At 50.5% G+C, this 14681-nt stretch overlaps 1 protein-coding gene across 5 annotated transcripts in view; it reads right to left on the minus strand.

Annotated features, from left to right (window-relative positions):
• Window positions 1-417: 417 nt before the first annotated feature.
• Window positions 418-14681, minus strand: part of myo5b (myosin VB) — a 21185-nt gene continuing 6921 nt past the window's right edge. For 2 of the 5 annotated variants that reach the window (XM_035609107.2, XM_035609109.2), the window contains exons 3-40: window positions 14396-14567; window positions 14152-14296; window positions 13796-13952; window positions 13566-13709; window positions 13391-13472; window positions 13206-13313; window positions 12996-13105; window positions 12641-12906; window positions 12352-12433; window positions 11813-11953; window positions 11581-11703; window positions 11157-11240; window positions 10927-11061; window positions 10755-10852; window positions 10345-10431; window positions 9973-10084; window positions 9630-9841; window positions 9373-9529; window positions 8992-9231; window positions 8675-8911; window positions 8474-8567; window positions 8105-8241; window positions 7876-7995; window positions 7621-7755; window positions 7476-7541; window positions 7077-7316; window positions 6502-6590; window positions 6302-6376; window positions 4831-5029; window positions 4642-4735; window positions 4407-4550; window positions 3736-3887; window positions 3028-3117; window positions 2802-2952; window positions 2199-2493; window positions 1863-2037; window positions 1678-1758; window positions 418-1553 (exon numbers count right to left, since the gene is read on the minus strand). In XM_035609107.2, coding sequence (XP_035465000.1) covers window positions 1401-1553; window positions 1678-1758; window positions 1863-2037; window positions 2199-2493; window positions 2802-2952; window positions 3028-3117; window positions 3736-3887; window positions 4407-4550; window positions 4642-4735; window positions 4831-5029; window positions 6302-6376; window positions 6502-6590; window positions 7077-7316; window positions 7476-7541; window positions 7621-7755; window positions 7876-7995; window positions 8105-8241; window positions 8474-8567; window positions 8675-8911; window positions 8992-9231; window positions 9373-9529; window positions 9630-9841; window positions 9973-10084; window positions 10345-10431; window positions 10755-10852; window positions 10927-11061; window positions 11157-11240; window positions 11581-11703; window positions 11813-11953; window positions 12352-12433; window positions 12641-12906; window positions 12996-13105; window positions 13206-13313; window positions 13391-13472; window positions 13566-13709; window positions 13796-13952; window positions 14152-14296; window positions 14396-14567 — 5382 coding nt within the window. In that variant the 3' untranslated portion in view covers window positions 418-1400. The remainder of the gene's footprint in view (window positions 1554-1677; window positions 1759-1862; window positions 2038-2198; window positions 2494-2801; window positions 2953-3027; window positions 3118-3735; window positions 3888-4406; window positions 4551-4641; window positions 4736-4830; window positions 5030-6301; window positions 6377-6501; window positions 6591-7076; window positions 7317-7475; window positions 7542-7620; window positions 7756-7875; window positions 7996-8104; window positions 8242-8473; window positions 8568-8674; window positions 8912-8991; window positions 9232-9372; window positions 9530-9629; window positions 9842-9972; window positions 10085-10344; window positions 10432-10754; window positions 10853-10926; window positions 11062-11156; window positions 11241-11580; window positions 11704-11812; window positions 11954-12351; window positions 12434-12640; window positions 12907-12995; window positions 13106-13205; window positions 13314-13390; window positions 13473-13565; window positions 13710-13795; window positions 13953-14151; window positions 14297-14395; window positions 14568-14681) is intronic. The other 3 variants (XM_035609108.2, XM_035609111.2, XM_035609110.2) reach the window with 3 other exon arrangements.

Below are 14681 nucleotides of genomic sequence, written 5' to 3' on the forward strand. Positions count from 1 at the left end.
TGAGTGAGTGTCTCTGTGTGTGTGTGTCTGACTGTGTGTGTGTGTGTGTTTTACTCAGTGATCGTAGCAGATTCCTGCTCCTCTGTGGCTCATTTGACTAGTGGAGTTCCTCATGGCTCCTCCCTCGGCCCATTGCTGTTTTCAATGAACTACTTTTGATGCAGAACATGTTTTGCATTGACTCAACTTGACCTGACAGAGCAGCAGAGCGTCAGTCAACAGCTGCGACGTCAGTTAGAAATCAACAAAACATTAGTTACGTCATTTACCAAATATATATTTTCTGAAATCAATAATTAAAATGATCCATCATTAACATAAATGTTGATGTTTCTGGAATAAAGTAAAGTTCAACTGATGATTTGTCTCATGGACGTTCTGATTATGAAACATAACAATAACTTTTCAAACATCACAAACACGTCGACGTCGTCTTTATTACATATTTGCCCTCTGAACATACAGAGTGAGAAGTAGTGTCACAGATCATTGGAGGTCAGAGGTCAGATCGGTGTCTCGTCTAATTTAGTAATAAATCCGAGAATCACACAAACAATAGAAAATATCCAAGAATTTTCCACAGAAATATAAAAAGAAAACTAGATTCATATCTGCCAACAAACATAAGTGAGAAAAGCTCAGTGACGTCAGGATAAGATCAATAAGAATCTGATCACTGAACGGAAAAAGAATTTCATTGATTTTGATTTAAAAAACAACAACACGTCGTCGTCACAGAGACGAGATCAGCTGGACGATCAGACCAGTTCACCAGCTGTTCTCCCTCCTTTTCACTTCCTGTGATGCCATCTTAGCTTTAAACAGACGAGGAGCCACACCCACAATTTAAACTTTCCAATCAGGACCAGACCCCGACTGACCAATGAGACGTAAACACAGACATGACCAGTGGAAACAATATCATGATCAATAATCTCTGATCAAAGAGTCAAATTATTAAACACGAATCACATTTAAACTTTGACAAGTTATTAAAAACCACTGTACAGGTATGAATCATAATTTATCATATAATATAATGTTTTAAAAAGGTTGCTCATGAAACTGTTACATTGAGTCAGACGTCTTCCTACAGGAACCTGAACACACTGTGTATCTGAACAAAGATAAATGTCACTGACAGTTCATGAGTCAGTCTGGTTTTTAATAGTGTTTCTCTGAACTCCCTGAGCTTTCTGACACTTCACTGACCTTCCTCATCCTCAAGGACACGTTGGTCTTTCTCTCTGTCCCACGGAGACGCTTGTCCAGCGACTGTTCGTTAGTTAATGAGCCTGAAAGTGTTTATACAGTCAGAAATCAAACGCAGAGGGCGACCACTTGGGGGCGGGGCGACCACACCGCTGTACGTACCCCCACCCCCCGGCCCCACAGAGACGTCAGACCCTGATGAGGAAGTCCAGGCCAAGGGAGGCGGGGATGTGCAGCGTCTCCAGGCTGAGCGCCGACGGAGTGTAGGGGAAGAGGACAGGGAAAGTGTGTTTGGTGTCGACCAGCAACTGCAGAGGATCGTTTCTCTCCTGAAGACGATTCTGGACACGTGAAGACACAAGAAGACACTGATGTCATTAAGTTACATGACAGATCATCAAGTTACCCATGATGCAACACACAGGCTCCGCGGCACTCAGCTGGGTTGGTGGCGGTGACCCTCACCTGGATGGTTCTGATGAACGACACCGTGACTCTTTCCTCAAACTCGTTGAGCGGCGTGTAGAGATTCAGAACCTTCACGATCTACAGGAGACGAGACGCACATCAGCACGCGTCACGGCTCAGGTCACGTGTGTGTCGTGTGTGTCACGTGTGTCACGTGTGTGTGTGTGTGTCATGTGACTCACCTGCTGCGTGGTGAGGGCGGAGCACAGCGAGCAGATGGCCTCAGCGTCCTGAGACGTCTTCTTCTTCACCTGCAGCAGCTGAGCCGCCTGAATGATCGACTCCAGAGTCGCTGCAGCTTTACTCTGGTACAAGTTGTTTGCCCTGAGCCACTCCTCCATCTGACTGGTGTTGTACCTGAGACGGAGACAGAGACTCAGAGACTCAGAGACTCAGAGAGACAGGAAGTGGTGTGAACCAGGGACACAGGAAGTGGTGTGGACCAGAGACACAGGAAGTGGTGTGGACCAGAGACACAGGAAGTGGTGTGGACCAGAGACACAGGAAGTGGACGGTACCTGAGTTGCATGCCGGTGCTCCAGGAGCAGACGTCCTTGCGCAGCAGCAGGTTGTTGAGGGTAACGGCGTTGATGCAGTGGAACAGCTGTCGGACCACCTGACCCACGATCTCGGGGTCCAGGCCGTGGTCCCTCATGATGCTGTGAAACTGTCCCAGTTGACGGATCAGTGCCTCCAGGGTGTAGCTGCTGGGGCCGCCACCCTCCGTGTCCATGCTGGATGAACGGTTCCTATAGCCCATTGGCTTCACGCCCGCCAGGCTGGGGATGCTCTCGCTCTCCAACATGGCCGACACTGGGGACAGAGACCAACACATCACTGTCATCGGCATATTTACATTCACAATTCATCAAAACCTCCCAGAGGCCGAGGTGACGTGTGTCCAACAACATCCAGAGATGTTCTGTTCATTCTAATGTACCACAGAGAACCTCAGAGAACATGAGAGAACCTCAGAGAACATGAGAGAACCTCAGAGAACATGAGAGAACCTCAGAGAACCAGGTCGTGTGGCCCTACACACTGGACGCTGACTCTTCCTGTATTTCCGTGTACAGCTGTGACGGGTCGTGTGGCGGGTCATGTTGTGGGCGTGGCCTCACCGATCATAGGCTGGATGGTTCCCTCCGACACCTTGATGAGCTGTTGGTAGATCTGGATCGACAGATCGCTCAGAACCTGTCGATACTCCGCCAGGTCGAAGTTCTTCAGACAGTGTTCGTTTTGTTTGCTCGTGTTCTGGGTCATGAACGCCTGCAGGAGAAACCAGAGCACGTTAAGTTCTGGACCGTATCACGCTCGGACCTATCATAGTGAAGCGCGTCGCACCTCGTCACCGCTGTACTGCTTCAGGCAGTGGAGCAGACGACTGGTGTTGGCGAGCCAGAAGGACGTTGTCTCAAAGTCCTCGCTGTTCTTCTGCACACAGAAAGTAATGTTTAGACGCCAACACACGGGAAGTAATGTTCAGACGCCAACACACGGGAAGTAACGTTCACACGCCAACACACAGGAAGTAATGTTCAGACGCCAACACAAAGGAAGTAATGTTCAGACGCCAACACACGGGAAGTAACGTTCACACGCCAACACACAGGAAGTAATGTTCAGACGCCAACACAAAGGAAGTAATGTTCAGACGCCAACACACGGGAAGTAACGTTCACACGCCAACACACAGGAAGTAATGTTCAGACGCCAACACACAGGAAGTAATGTTCAGACGCCAACACACAGGAAGTAATGTTCAGACGCCAACACACGGGAAGTAACGTTCACACGCCAACACACAGGAAGTAATGTTCAGACGCCAACACAAAGGAAGTAATGTTCAGACGCCAACACACGGGAAGTAACGTTCACACGCCAACACACAGGAAGTAATGTTCAGACGCCAACACACAGGAAGTAATGTTCAGACGCCAACACAAAGGAAGTAATGTTCAGACGCCAACACAAAGGAAGTAATGTTCAGACGCCAACACACGGTTCCGGAACACGGCTCACAGACGGGGGCGGAGCCGACGAGTGACTCACCTTCAGAACCTTCTTGATGGCGTTGATGGCGGACGTGAGTAGAGACTCCACCTTCTGGTCGTCGTTGACGTAGTCGGCGTGGCGGATGCACATGAACAGGATGTAGGCCGGGAGGCAGGGGACGGTCGCCGACACTGAGCCGGGCTTCATGTCTGAAAACACATTTCATTTGAATCTGACAGTCAGACTACGGCACTGATCGTCTATATGAACAGTCATTGATCGTCTATATGAACAGTTATTGATCGTCTATATGAACAGTCATTGATCGTCTATATGAACAGTTATTGATCGTCTATATGAACAGTCATTGATCGTCTATATGAACAGTCATTGATCGTCTATATGAACAGTTATTGAATGTCTATATGAACAGTTATTGATCGTCTATATGAACAGTCATTGATCGTCTATATGAACAGTCATTGATCGTCTATATGAACAGTCATTGATCGTCTATATGAACAGTTATTGAATGTCTATATGAACAGTTATTGTCTATATGAACACTCATTGATCGTCTATATGAACAGTCATTGATCGTCTATATGAACACTCATTGATCGTCTATATGAACAGTTATTGAATGTCTATATGAACAGTCATTGATCGTCTATATGAACAGTCATTGATTGTCTATATGAAGAGTTTTGTTACTGATCGTGTCTCACCAGTGATCAGGGTCTTGACCAGCAGAGCTTCGTCCTCCTTGTAAAACTCCAACATTCCCTCAAAGTCCTTCTCTTTCCTCTGGACAGTGACCTGACGACTCAGCTCAGGTCTGGACCTCCTGCTCAGAGCTGCAGCCTGAGAGGCTGAAATATGAGATATGAGACATGAGACTTCTGCACACAGGGAGATATGAGATATGAGACACTCTCAGCAGCGTCCATCTTGTCTTCTCACCCTCTAACTCCTGGACCTTCTTCATGTAGATCCTGAGCTGCTTCTTCAGTTTCCTCTCGTTCTTCTCCAGTTTCTCCACCAGCTCCTTGAGGTCCTGCAGGACCAGGAAACACACACTGACATCACAAGACAAGTGTGTGTGTGTCTGTGTTTTCTCCTGTGTGTGTGTGTTTGTGTGCGTGTCCTCACCAGGTTGTCGTTGGTGAGGCGTGTGATCTCCTGCTGGACACTGAACTCCACCTGAGCCTCAGGAGACAAGGAGCTGGTGTAGTTCAGGATCTCCTGCTTCTTCTCGATGTCCAACTTCAGAAGCTCGATCTGAGTGTGTAGAGCCTCCAACTCATCTGAGTGCTGACGGGTCTGAGACTGCAGCTGCGCCTCCAACAGCCTGAGGAGGAGGAAGAAGAGGAGGAGGAGGATGAGGAGGAGAAGGAAGAAGAGGTGGAGGAGGATGATGAGGAGGATGAGGAAGGAGGAGGAGGAGGAAGAAGAGGAGGAGGAGGATGAGGAGGAAGAGGAGGATGAGGAAGGAGGAGGAGGAGGAAGAGGAGGAGGAGGAGGAGGATGAGGAGGAGGAGGAAGAAGAGGTGGAGGAGGATGACGAGGAGGAGGAGGAGGAAGAAGAGGTGGAGGAGGATGATGAGGAGGATGAGGAAGGAGGAGGAGGAGGAAGAAGAGGAGGAGGAGGATGAGGAGGAAGAGGAGGATGAGGAAGGAGGAGGAGGAGGAAGAGGAGGAGGATGAGGAGGAGGAGGAGGAGGGTGAGGAGGAGGAGGAAGAGGAGGAAGAGGAGGATGAGGAAGGAGGAGGAGGAGGAAGAGGAGGAGGAGGAGGAGGATGAGGAGGAGGAGGAAGAAGAGGTGGAGGAGGATGACGAGGAGGAGGAGGAGGAAGAAGAGGTGGAGGAGGATGATGAGGAGGATGAGGAAGGAGGAGGAGGAGGAAGAAGAGGAGGAGGAGGATGAGGAGGAAGAGGAGGATGAGGAAGGAGGAGGAGGAGGAAGAGGAGGAGGATGAGGAGGAGGAGGAGGAGGGTGAGGAGGAGGAGGAAGAGGAGGAGGATGAGGAGGAGGAGGAGGAGGAAGGAGATGAGGAGGAGGATGAGGAGGAGGAGGAGGAAGAAGGGGAGGAGGAGTATGAGGAGGAGGAAGAAGAGGAGGAGGAGGATGAGGAGGAGGAGGAGGAAGGAGATGAGGAGGAGGATGAGGAGGAGGAGGAGGAAGAAGAGGAGGAGGAGTATGAGGAGGAGGAAGAAGAGGAGGAGGAGAAGGAGGAAGAAGAGGAAGAGGAGGAAAATATGAACATTAGATAAACTCTAAAATGAACCATATGAGAGACAAAGTTCAATATCTTCAGTAAATCACAGTTTTTAGTCGAAGATCATTTACAGTGACGCGTCCACACACACACACACACACACACACACACACACACACACACACACACACACACACACACACACACACACACACACACACACACACACACACACACACACACACACACACACACACACACACACACACACACACACACACACACACACACACACACACACACACACACACACACACACACACACAGCGCCTTCATGTGTCCTGTGAGGAAACTACAGTCTCAGTGAACAGTTGGAAACAGAAAAGAGAAGAAGAAGTGAAACCTGGCAACTTGTTTGAGGCCCTGATACGCCAACGACAACTCTCCATCTTCATTCACATACCAGCTGTCCTGCTGTCTGTCCCCAGAGAGACAGACATGCAGAGAGAGACAGACAGTTTAGAAATGAGTCTTTAAGATACAGATGTGAAGACCCTAACTGACAGGTGTGGCCTACAGAAGAGACATGATGGTGTCACTGACCTCTTGGCCTCCGTCAGTCCCTGATAGGCTCTGACAGCCTCGTCTTTGTCCTCAGGAATCTCAGGAACCCCAGGAACATTGTTACTCTGCTGAAACACAGGGAACACTGAGTGTTACTGAAGCTTCCTGAACGAGCAGAACCATCAGGCCCGGTCCAGTGACCTGTGACCTGTGACCTGTCATCTGGTTCTGTAGCAGCTGTGAGGCTCCAACAGGCTTCATGTTCTGACCGTGACTGTGGGTGAAGGTGTCCCACAGGCCTCATGTCCTGGGCCACTTTACTCTTTGTTATTAGATTATTACTGTCTGTGACGTCACCGTCTGATTGGTTCAGGAGCGAGTGACAGTTTAGATCAAAGTATCTGCAGTTACACAAACAGACGATGCTGTGGTTTACTTTTAAGAGTTTCCATGTTTAAACTCATCAGAAGTGTCAACACACCTGATTATCATGATAATATGTTATATATTATCATGATAGATTATATATTGTGATGACAAGCAGATGATATGATGTTGATGTTTCTCCTCGTCACTGTTCTGACGACAGATAGTCTCCATGATCGTCGTCTCACCTGCTGCTGGTTCATCTCCTGTCGCTGGGCGTTGCTGACGATCTGAGTCTTGAGGATGATCACTTCCTCCTTGCGAGCGTCCAGCTCCTCATTGGCTGCTCTCAGCTGACTGAGCAGCACGTTGTATCCGTCCTGCAGCTCGTTGGACGAGTTGTTCTGAGCCGCGCGCTCGGAGATGGACTTCCTCAACACGTTCAGGTCGTTCTTCAGTTTCTTGTTCTCCGACTCCAGCTCCTGTCGCTGCAGATCAGATTACATCAACCAGATCAGATCATCACACAGGGACGGGGCCACAGTATATATATATATATATATATATATATATATATATATATATACACATAAAAATATATATATGAGTCAGTTTCAGTGATTTTAATCTGAGTGTCAGTTTTGTACCTTGAGATTATCGTAGGCCAGATCTGCAGTTTCCCGCTCGGAGGTGGGACTCTTGGCCTCGGAGCCCTGACAAAGGACAAGAGAAAAGCGTCAGTGTGGAGGGGTCAGGGGTCAGCGGTCAGGGGTCAGATGATTCTGTCCTCACCCTGCGTTTGGTGACCTCCTCCATCTTGTCCACGCTGCTTTGCAGCCTCTTCCTCTCCTGCTCTAGCTCACGGACTCGTTTCTGCAGCTTCATGAACAGACTGATGTCCATCGCTGCTTTCTCCACGCCCAACTCCTGAAACCACACAAGGTTACACACATAACCTCCTCTCATATCTGATTGACATCATTCATATCTATATGACACATCTCATATTTAATGTTCTGAGACGAGAGGAGACAGAACCAGACTCACCTCCACCAGCTGGACCGCGTCCTCCGTGTCTCCCACCTCCGACGTGGAGACAGACGGGTAGTTGGAGTCCGACTCCAGGCTGCTCTGATTGGACGGGTTCCTCCGGTGACCCGGGTGAAACTGGAGCGTGATGGAGGGAGAGAGGATTGAGTCTCCCTCATACAAACGGATGGACATTTCTAAACTATAATAACTGTAATATGCTTTGACACAGACGGTCAGAGGTCACCTTGCTCAGGGACAGCTCCTCCTTCAGGTTCTCGCATCTCTGCTCCAGTCTGGAGAACTCTTTGAGCTGGTTCTGGTACCGCTGCCGCTCCAAGTCCAGCTCCTTCTGCAGAGACACCTCTCGACTGCTGCCGTCCTCTGACACACACACACACACACACACACACACACACACACACACACACACACACACACACACACACACACACACACACACACACACACACACACACACACACACACACACACACACACACACACACACACACACACACACACACACACACACCAGTGTTACTAACGGCTGCAGTGACATCTAGTGGAGAAGTTGAACTTTACAATAAACATCGGGACAGAACCATGTTCTCACCTGCTGAGATCTTCTCCTTCTGGCGGATCCTCTGGTTCAGTTCTTCCTTCTCGCTCTTCAGCAGAGAGTTTTCTGTCTCCAGCTCCTTCACCCTCTGAGGTCACAGACAGACAGGTCACAGACAGACAGGTCACAGACAGACAGGTCAAATGAGATCATCACATCACGACCCGACCACCAGGGTCTCCCTCCTCTCGTCACCTGCTGCAGGTCGAGCTTCTCGCTGCCGTGCTCCTCCTCCAGCCGCTTCCTGTGGGCGTGCGCCTCCTGTAGCTCCGCCCTCAGACGCTCCAGCTCCTCCTGCAGCGACGTCAGCTGACCACTGTCGCCGCGCTGACCCCTGACCTGCTCCAGCTGCTTCTGCAGCTTGTTGACCTCGGAGCCCAGACCGACGTTCACCACCTTCAGCTGCTCATTCTGAGTCCGGAGCTCTTTGGACTGGAAGAGGAAAACACAGGTCAGAGGTCAGAAGTAGAATACTGCAGTAGTACTGCAGTATTCAGCTCGTCGTACTGTACCTGGTCGTCGATCTTCCTCTGCAGCTGGACGATCTTGTTCTCCATCCCAGAGTTGAGGTTCTTCAGGTGCTGGGCTGACCGAGCCTCGATCTTCAGCTGTTTGAGTTCCTTCTTCGCGTGCGTGCGTCTGAACCCACACTGGATGATGATGGCGGCGTTTCGCGCCCGTCTGAACTTCTTCCTCTGCAGCCAGCCGCGGACGCACCGCTGGATGATCATGGCCTTGTGGTGCAGGAGGAACTGAGGAGACGTTCACACATTCCTCTTTAACTGGAGACGTTCAGCGTCTGATTCACAGGTCACGTGAGAGTGTGTGTGTGTGTGTGTGTGTGTGTGTGTGTGTGTGTGTGTGTGTGTGTGTGTGTGTGTGTGTGGTTCTACCTCCCAGTAGATCCTGCGGGTGAACATCCCTCTGGCGTGCGCCTGGATGGTGACGACCGCCTGTCTCACTCTCAGAAAGGCCCGTCTGTCTCTCACCATGCGGAACTGTTTCTGACAGACGAGTGCCGCTCGAGTGCGACGCAGGAACTCAGCGTGTCTGAGGAAAACCATCGGTTCATACAGTTATTAAACTTATAGAAGTTATTAAATGTGATCAGCTCTTATTTATGAATCAAAGCGATGACATCACCACCGACCTGCGGGCCAGGTATCCGCGGCCGTATCTCTGCAGGGTGACGGCCAACCTTTGGATCTTCTGGTATCGAACTCTCTGCAGCCAGCCTCGGACTGTCTTCTGGATCTTGATGCAGGCGGCGCGGAACTTATCCGCGCGGAGCTTCTCCAGGTACGCCACCTGACCCGCCCGGAAGAAGATCTTCGTCTTTCCGAACTGGAACATGTCGGGATCCTGACGCAGAGCGAGAGAGGAGGTGAAAGGAAGAGATCGATGTCAGCGACTCGTCACGCGATCAGATCAGTTATGGATCATACAGGAGTTAATAATATATATAAATATAATTACACACAATGTTCTCTCACCTTGATGAGAATCTCCAGCAGGTTCTTACAAACCTGCTTCTTGTCGGACGACGTCACGTCAGATTTCCTCATCAACACTCGATACCTGCTGAAGAAGTCCGGGTACGTCCACCTGGAGACAGGAAACAATGACTTGACATTCCCTTGTGCCACTTTGTCTTGAGATCGTTTCTGTGTTCGTGTTGGGACTAACAGTAACAGTTACAGTAACAGTTACAGAACGACAGTAACTGCCCGAATGTAAAGAATCTTTTTGGATCTGTTTCCATCCTGTGACAGTTGTGTCACGTGCCTCAGCTTATTCGACTCCAGAGAAAAGTTTGATGAGGATGAATCAGGCGTCTGGACTGAGACGAGGACTCTGAGACTCACCTGGACGGATATCCTGCGGCGCTGATCCTGATCGTCTCCAGGACGCCACACGCCCGGAGCTGCTGCACCGCTCGCCTCGAGTCGAACCTGCAGACAGACAGGAATCACTTTAAGATCCTCCGACAGGACGTCCCAGCTCAAACACGACATGTGACTGAGACTCATCATCTCAGAGAGACGTCAGGACACAGAGTCACAGTCTGAGTCACGACAGGCTGGAGCTCGGAGCGTCGACCAGGATCAATACCATCAGTTTAATGATCATCAGTTTAATAATCATCAGTTTATGTGATGTGATGATGTCATCTGACCCGTCTGTCTGTGAAACTGTCTGTCTGTGACCTGCCTGTCTGATCACACTTGACCCCCGACCTCACGTGATGAGGTCAGTAATAGGAGGCGGGACTCACGAGAAGGCCTCCTTGACGTCGTTGGGTTTGATGCAGCGGACGTAGTGCGGCGTGGTGGCGTTCAGCGTCTCCATGAGGAGATGCAGAGAGCTGCGGAACTGGATCAAACACAGACATGTCAGTGAACGGTCGTGTGACATCATCAGGCAGCATCCTGCGGCGCCGAGCTCACCTGGTGTCCCACGGTCTTCCTGTGCTCCTTGTTGGGCCCTCGGGGCGTCGGCTTTGCCGGGCGGACGTTCACCCTGGAGCTCTTGGAGGAGGGGGCGTCGCCCTTCTCGTGGAACAGATCCGCTACGAGCTGAAACTACACAGATCTGACATCAGCTGCTTTACCTGACCTCTGACGTCTGACCTCACACAGATCTGAGATCAGCTCCTTCACCTGACCTCTGACCTCACCTGACTGGCCTTCAGGATGTTGATCTGCTCCTCGTACACCGTGTCGCGGTTCTTCTCCAGGAAGCCTTCGCACTGATACTCCACCTGTCAGGGAACAGGAAGTACATCATCGCCTGGTCGTCATCATGTGTGTGTGTGTTTGTGTGGTGCGTGTGTGTGTGTGCGTGTGTGTGGTGTGTGTGCGTGTGTGTGTGTGTGCGTGTGTGTGGTGCGTGTGTGTGTGTGTGCGTGTGTGTGGTGTGTGTGTGTGCGTGTGTGTGGTGTGTGTGTGTGTGTTTGTGTGGTGCGTGTTTGTGTGGTGCGTGTGTGTGTGTGCGTGTGCGTGTGTGTGGTGTGTGTGTGTGCGTGTGTGTGTGTGTGTGTTTGTGTGGTGCGTGTTTGTGTGGTGCGTGTGTGTGTGTGCGGTGCGTGTGTGCGTCCTCACCTTGTCAGCAAAGTGTATGATGATGAAGGAGGAGTTGGACATTCGAGGCTTCTGGAACTGGTCTCTGCTGCCGTGCTGTGTGTAGAGCTTCTGGGCCCAGTTCAGGTCCGTTCCCTTCGGAACCTGGAACCACGATGAGCAGAAGATTCAATGACACGAGGAGGAAAAGAGTCGTTGAGCTGAGATGAACTCATGATCCCGAGAAGAGGATCTGAGATCGTATCGTCGTTACCTTACACTCCTCGTCCAGCAGGTCCAGGACGCCGAGTCGAGCCTCGATCAGATCGATACACGGCTGATTATCATAAAAGTCGATCAGAGTCCAGGGAATCTGCTCCTTCATGTACTCCTCCTGCTCCAACTTAAACACATGCTGCACAGACCACAGACAGGTCACTGACAGACCACAGACAGGTCACTCACTGACAGACCACAGACAGACCACAGACAGGTCACTGACAGACCACAGACAGGTCACTCACTGACAGACCACAGACAGGTCACAGACAGACCACAGACAGGTCACTGACAGACCATAGACAGATCACTGACAGACCACAGACAGACCACAGACAGACCACAGACAGGTCACTGACAGACCACAGACAGGTCACTCACTGACAGACCACAGACAGGTCACAGACAGACCACAGACAGGTCACTGACAGACCATAGACAGATCACTGACAGACCACAGACAGATCACAGACAGACCACAGACAGATCACAGACAGGTCACTGACTTTACATCAGGACGTGACGACGACTCACCGAGTTAAACTGCTGCTGAAGTTTCTCGTTGGCGTAGTTGATGCAGAACTGTTCAAAACTGTTGATCTCAAACGTCTCGAACCTGCAGACGTTCAGACACAGTGAGGTGAACACAACACAACAACAACAACACAACAACAACTACACAACAAAAACAACACAACAACAACAACAACACAACTACAACTACACAACAAGAACAACAACACAACTACACAACAAGAACAACAACAACACAAAGTAAGATTTCTGTGTTTTATTTCAGTTTGCTGCTGGTTCTCCTTCGTACCCGTAAATGTCCAGGACGCCGATGAACGAGTGCTGCTTGGCGGACGTCTGCAGGGACATGTTGATGTGCTCCACGATCCAGTCGAACATGCGAGCGTAGATGTGCTTGGCGAGCGCGTCGCGGGCGTTGGTCGCCTGTTTGCTGGACATGGTCTTCACGTACGTCTCGGAGGAGGTGGCCAACTTCCTGCGACAGAGCCACTGCTCCATCTGCTGCAGCTCTACCCCCAGCAGCCTGCAGAAGTGCTGCAGGTGGGGGTCGTCCTTCTGTAACACACAACGCACAGGTTCTGTTAGAGGACCGGGAACGACCGGGACACGGGACCGGGCCGTGGCCACGGTGGGAGGCGGCGTACCGAGATGTGACACGACTCTCCGTCCCTCTCGGAGCAGATCTCCACGTTCCCCAGGTGAAGGATGGACGCCATTATTTTGAAGATGTTGCTCTGACTGTTCTCCTTCACACCTGCAGATCACAGACAGACACACATGACTCCAACAGGAAGTGACCTGACTACACCAGGAAGTGACCTGACTTCACCAGGAAGTGACCTGTCCGTCCTCACCCAGCAGTGTAAACGCCTCTCTGGTCTTCTTCAAGTCCTCGGCGTCGTTCACTCCCTCGATGAAGATGTTCTCCCCTAACGACGTGTAGGTGAAGGCTTCTGCGCTGGCTGGAACAGAGAGAACAGGTCGTGGGTCAGGAGGTCAGGTCAGGAGGTCAGGAGGTCAGGTGAGTGCGTAGACTTACTGAGGCCGAGGTCTTTGAACTCTGGTAAAGTGGCCGAGGCGCAGAGCTGATAGAAGATGTGATAGTTCCTCTCATCCTCCGCCTGTCAATCACGTGGGATAGATCAATAACACACTATTGAGACACAATAGTGTCTCAATAGGTCAACACACCTGTTGACCTTCGCCAGACTCACCTGGAACACCACACGAGACTTCTCCAGCAGGTACGTCCGCATGTTGGCCCCGATGATGTGGAAGTTTCGGCTGAAACCGATCTGGATGTACTTTCCAAAGCGACTGCTGTTGTCATTCCGGGTGGTTTTGGCGTTTCCAATGGCCTGATGGACAGAAGGGGAACGAACCATCAGTTTAACACGAGTCCAGGCTCCCGGGTTCCTCTGAGGATACGCCCTGCACCACTCACCTCCATGATGGGGCTGGATGCGAGCACCTTCTCCTCCACGTTCGTGTCGTTGGCTGAACCTCCGACTGTGGCAAAGAAACGCATGGCGTACTTCGCAGAAACCGTCTTCCCTGCTCCGGATTCTCCGCTGACGATGATGGACTGATTCCTCTCGTCTCTGCAGAGCAACACACCACATCACATTCATACTGATGACGTGTGTTTATACCGTTTACACTGTGTATTTATACCTGCTAGCGTGTTTTTATACCAGCTACCATGTATTTAAAATAGCTAATAAGTATGTATGTGTGTACTTATTGTACTGCTTAATGAATGTAATGTAACACATTGTCACACGTGAACATTGATCTGACCTCCCCATCTGCTTGTACGCCTCTTCAGCCACAGCGAATATGTGAGGGTCCATGTCGCCCATGTTCTGTCCGCTGTAGGCGTTGATGACCTCCTCGCCATAAATCTGCAGCTGCTCGTACGGGTTGATGGCGACCAGTACGATCCCTAAAGAACACACACATCAACACACATGTACACACATCAGACTTGTTTTATTGAGTTATTGATTTATTGATAAGCGATCAGAGATCAGCGGGGACTAACCGCAGTACGTGTAGATGTGGTTGGACTCGAGGAAGCGAACTCGCAGGTTGTGCAGGACGGCAGGTTCATGCAGGTAACTGAGGGCGGTGAGGTCGTTCTCTCCCACCAGGATGTCGGGGTTACGCAGGAAAGGAAGAGGGTTACTCTTCTGACCGACGGGATAATCCAGAGGCTGAGAAAACCATCAATACACCATCAATACACCATCAATATCAGTTCCAGATGAGCAGACACCAAGACGTTTGATAGATTACAGTCAGCGTTGATGAGATTTTAGTGTGTGAGC

The sequence above is a fragment of the Scophthalmus maximus genome, chromosome 20, assembly GCF_022379125.1.
Source record: "Scophthalmus maximus strain ysfricsl-2021 chromosome 20, ASM2237912v1, whole genome shotgun sequence".
Classification (NCBI taxonomy): domain Eukaryota; kingdom Metazoa; phylum Chordata; class Actinopteri; order Pleuronectiformes; family Scophthalmidae; genus Scophthalmus; species Scophthalmus maximus.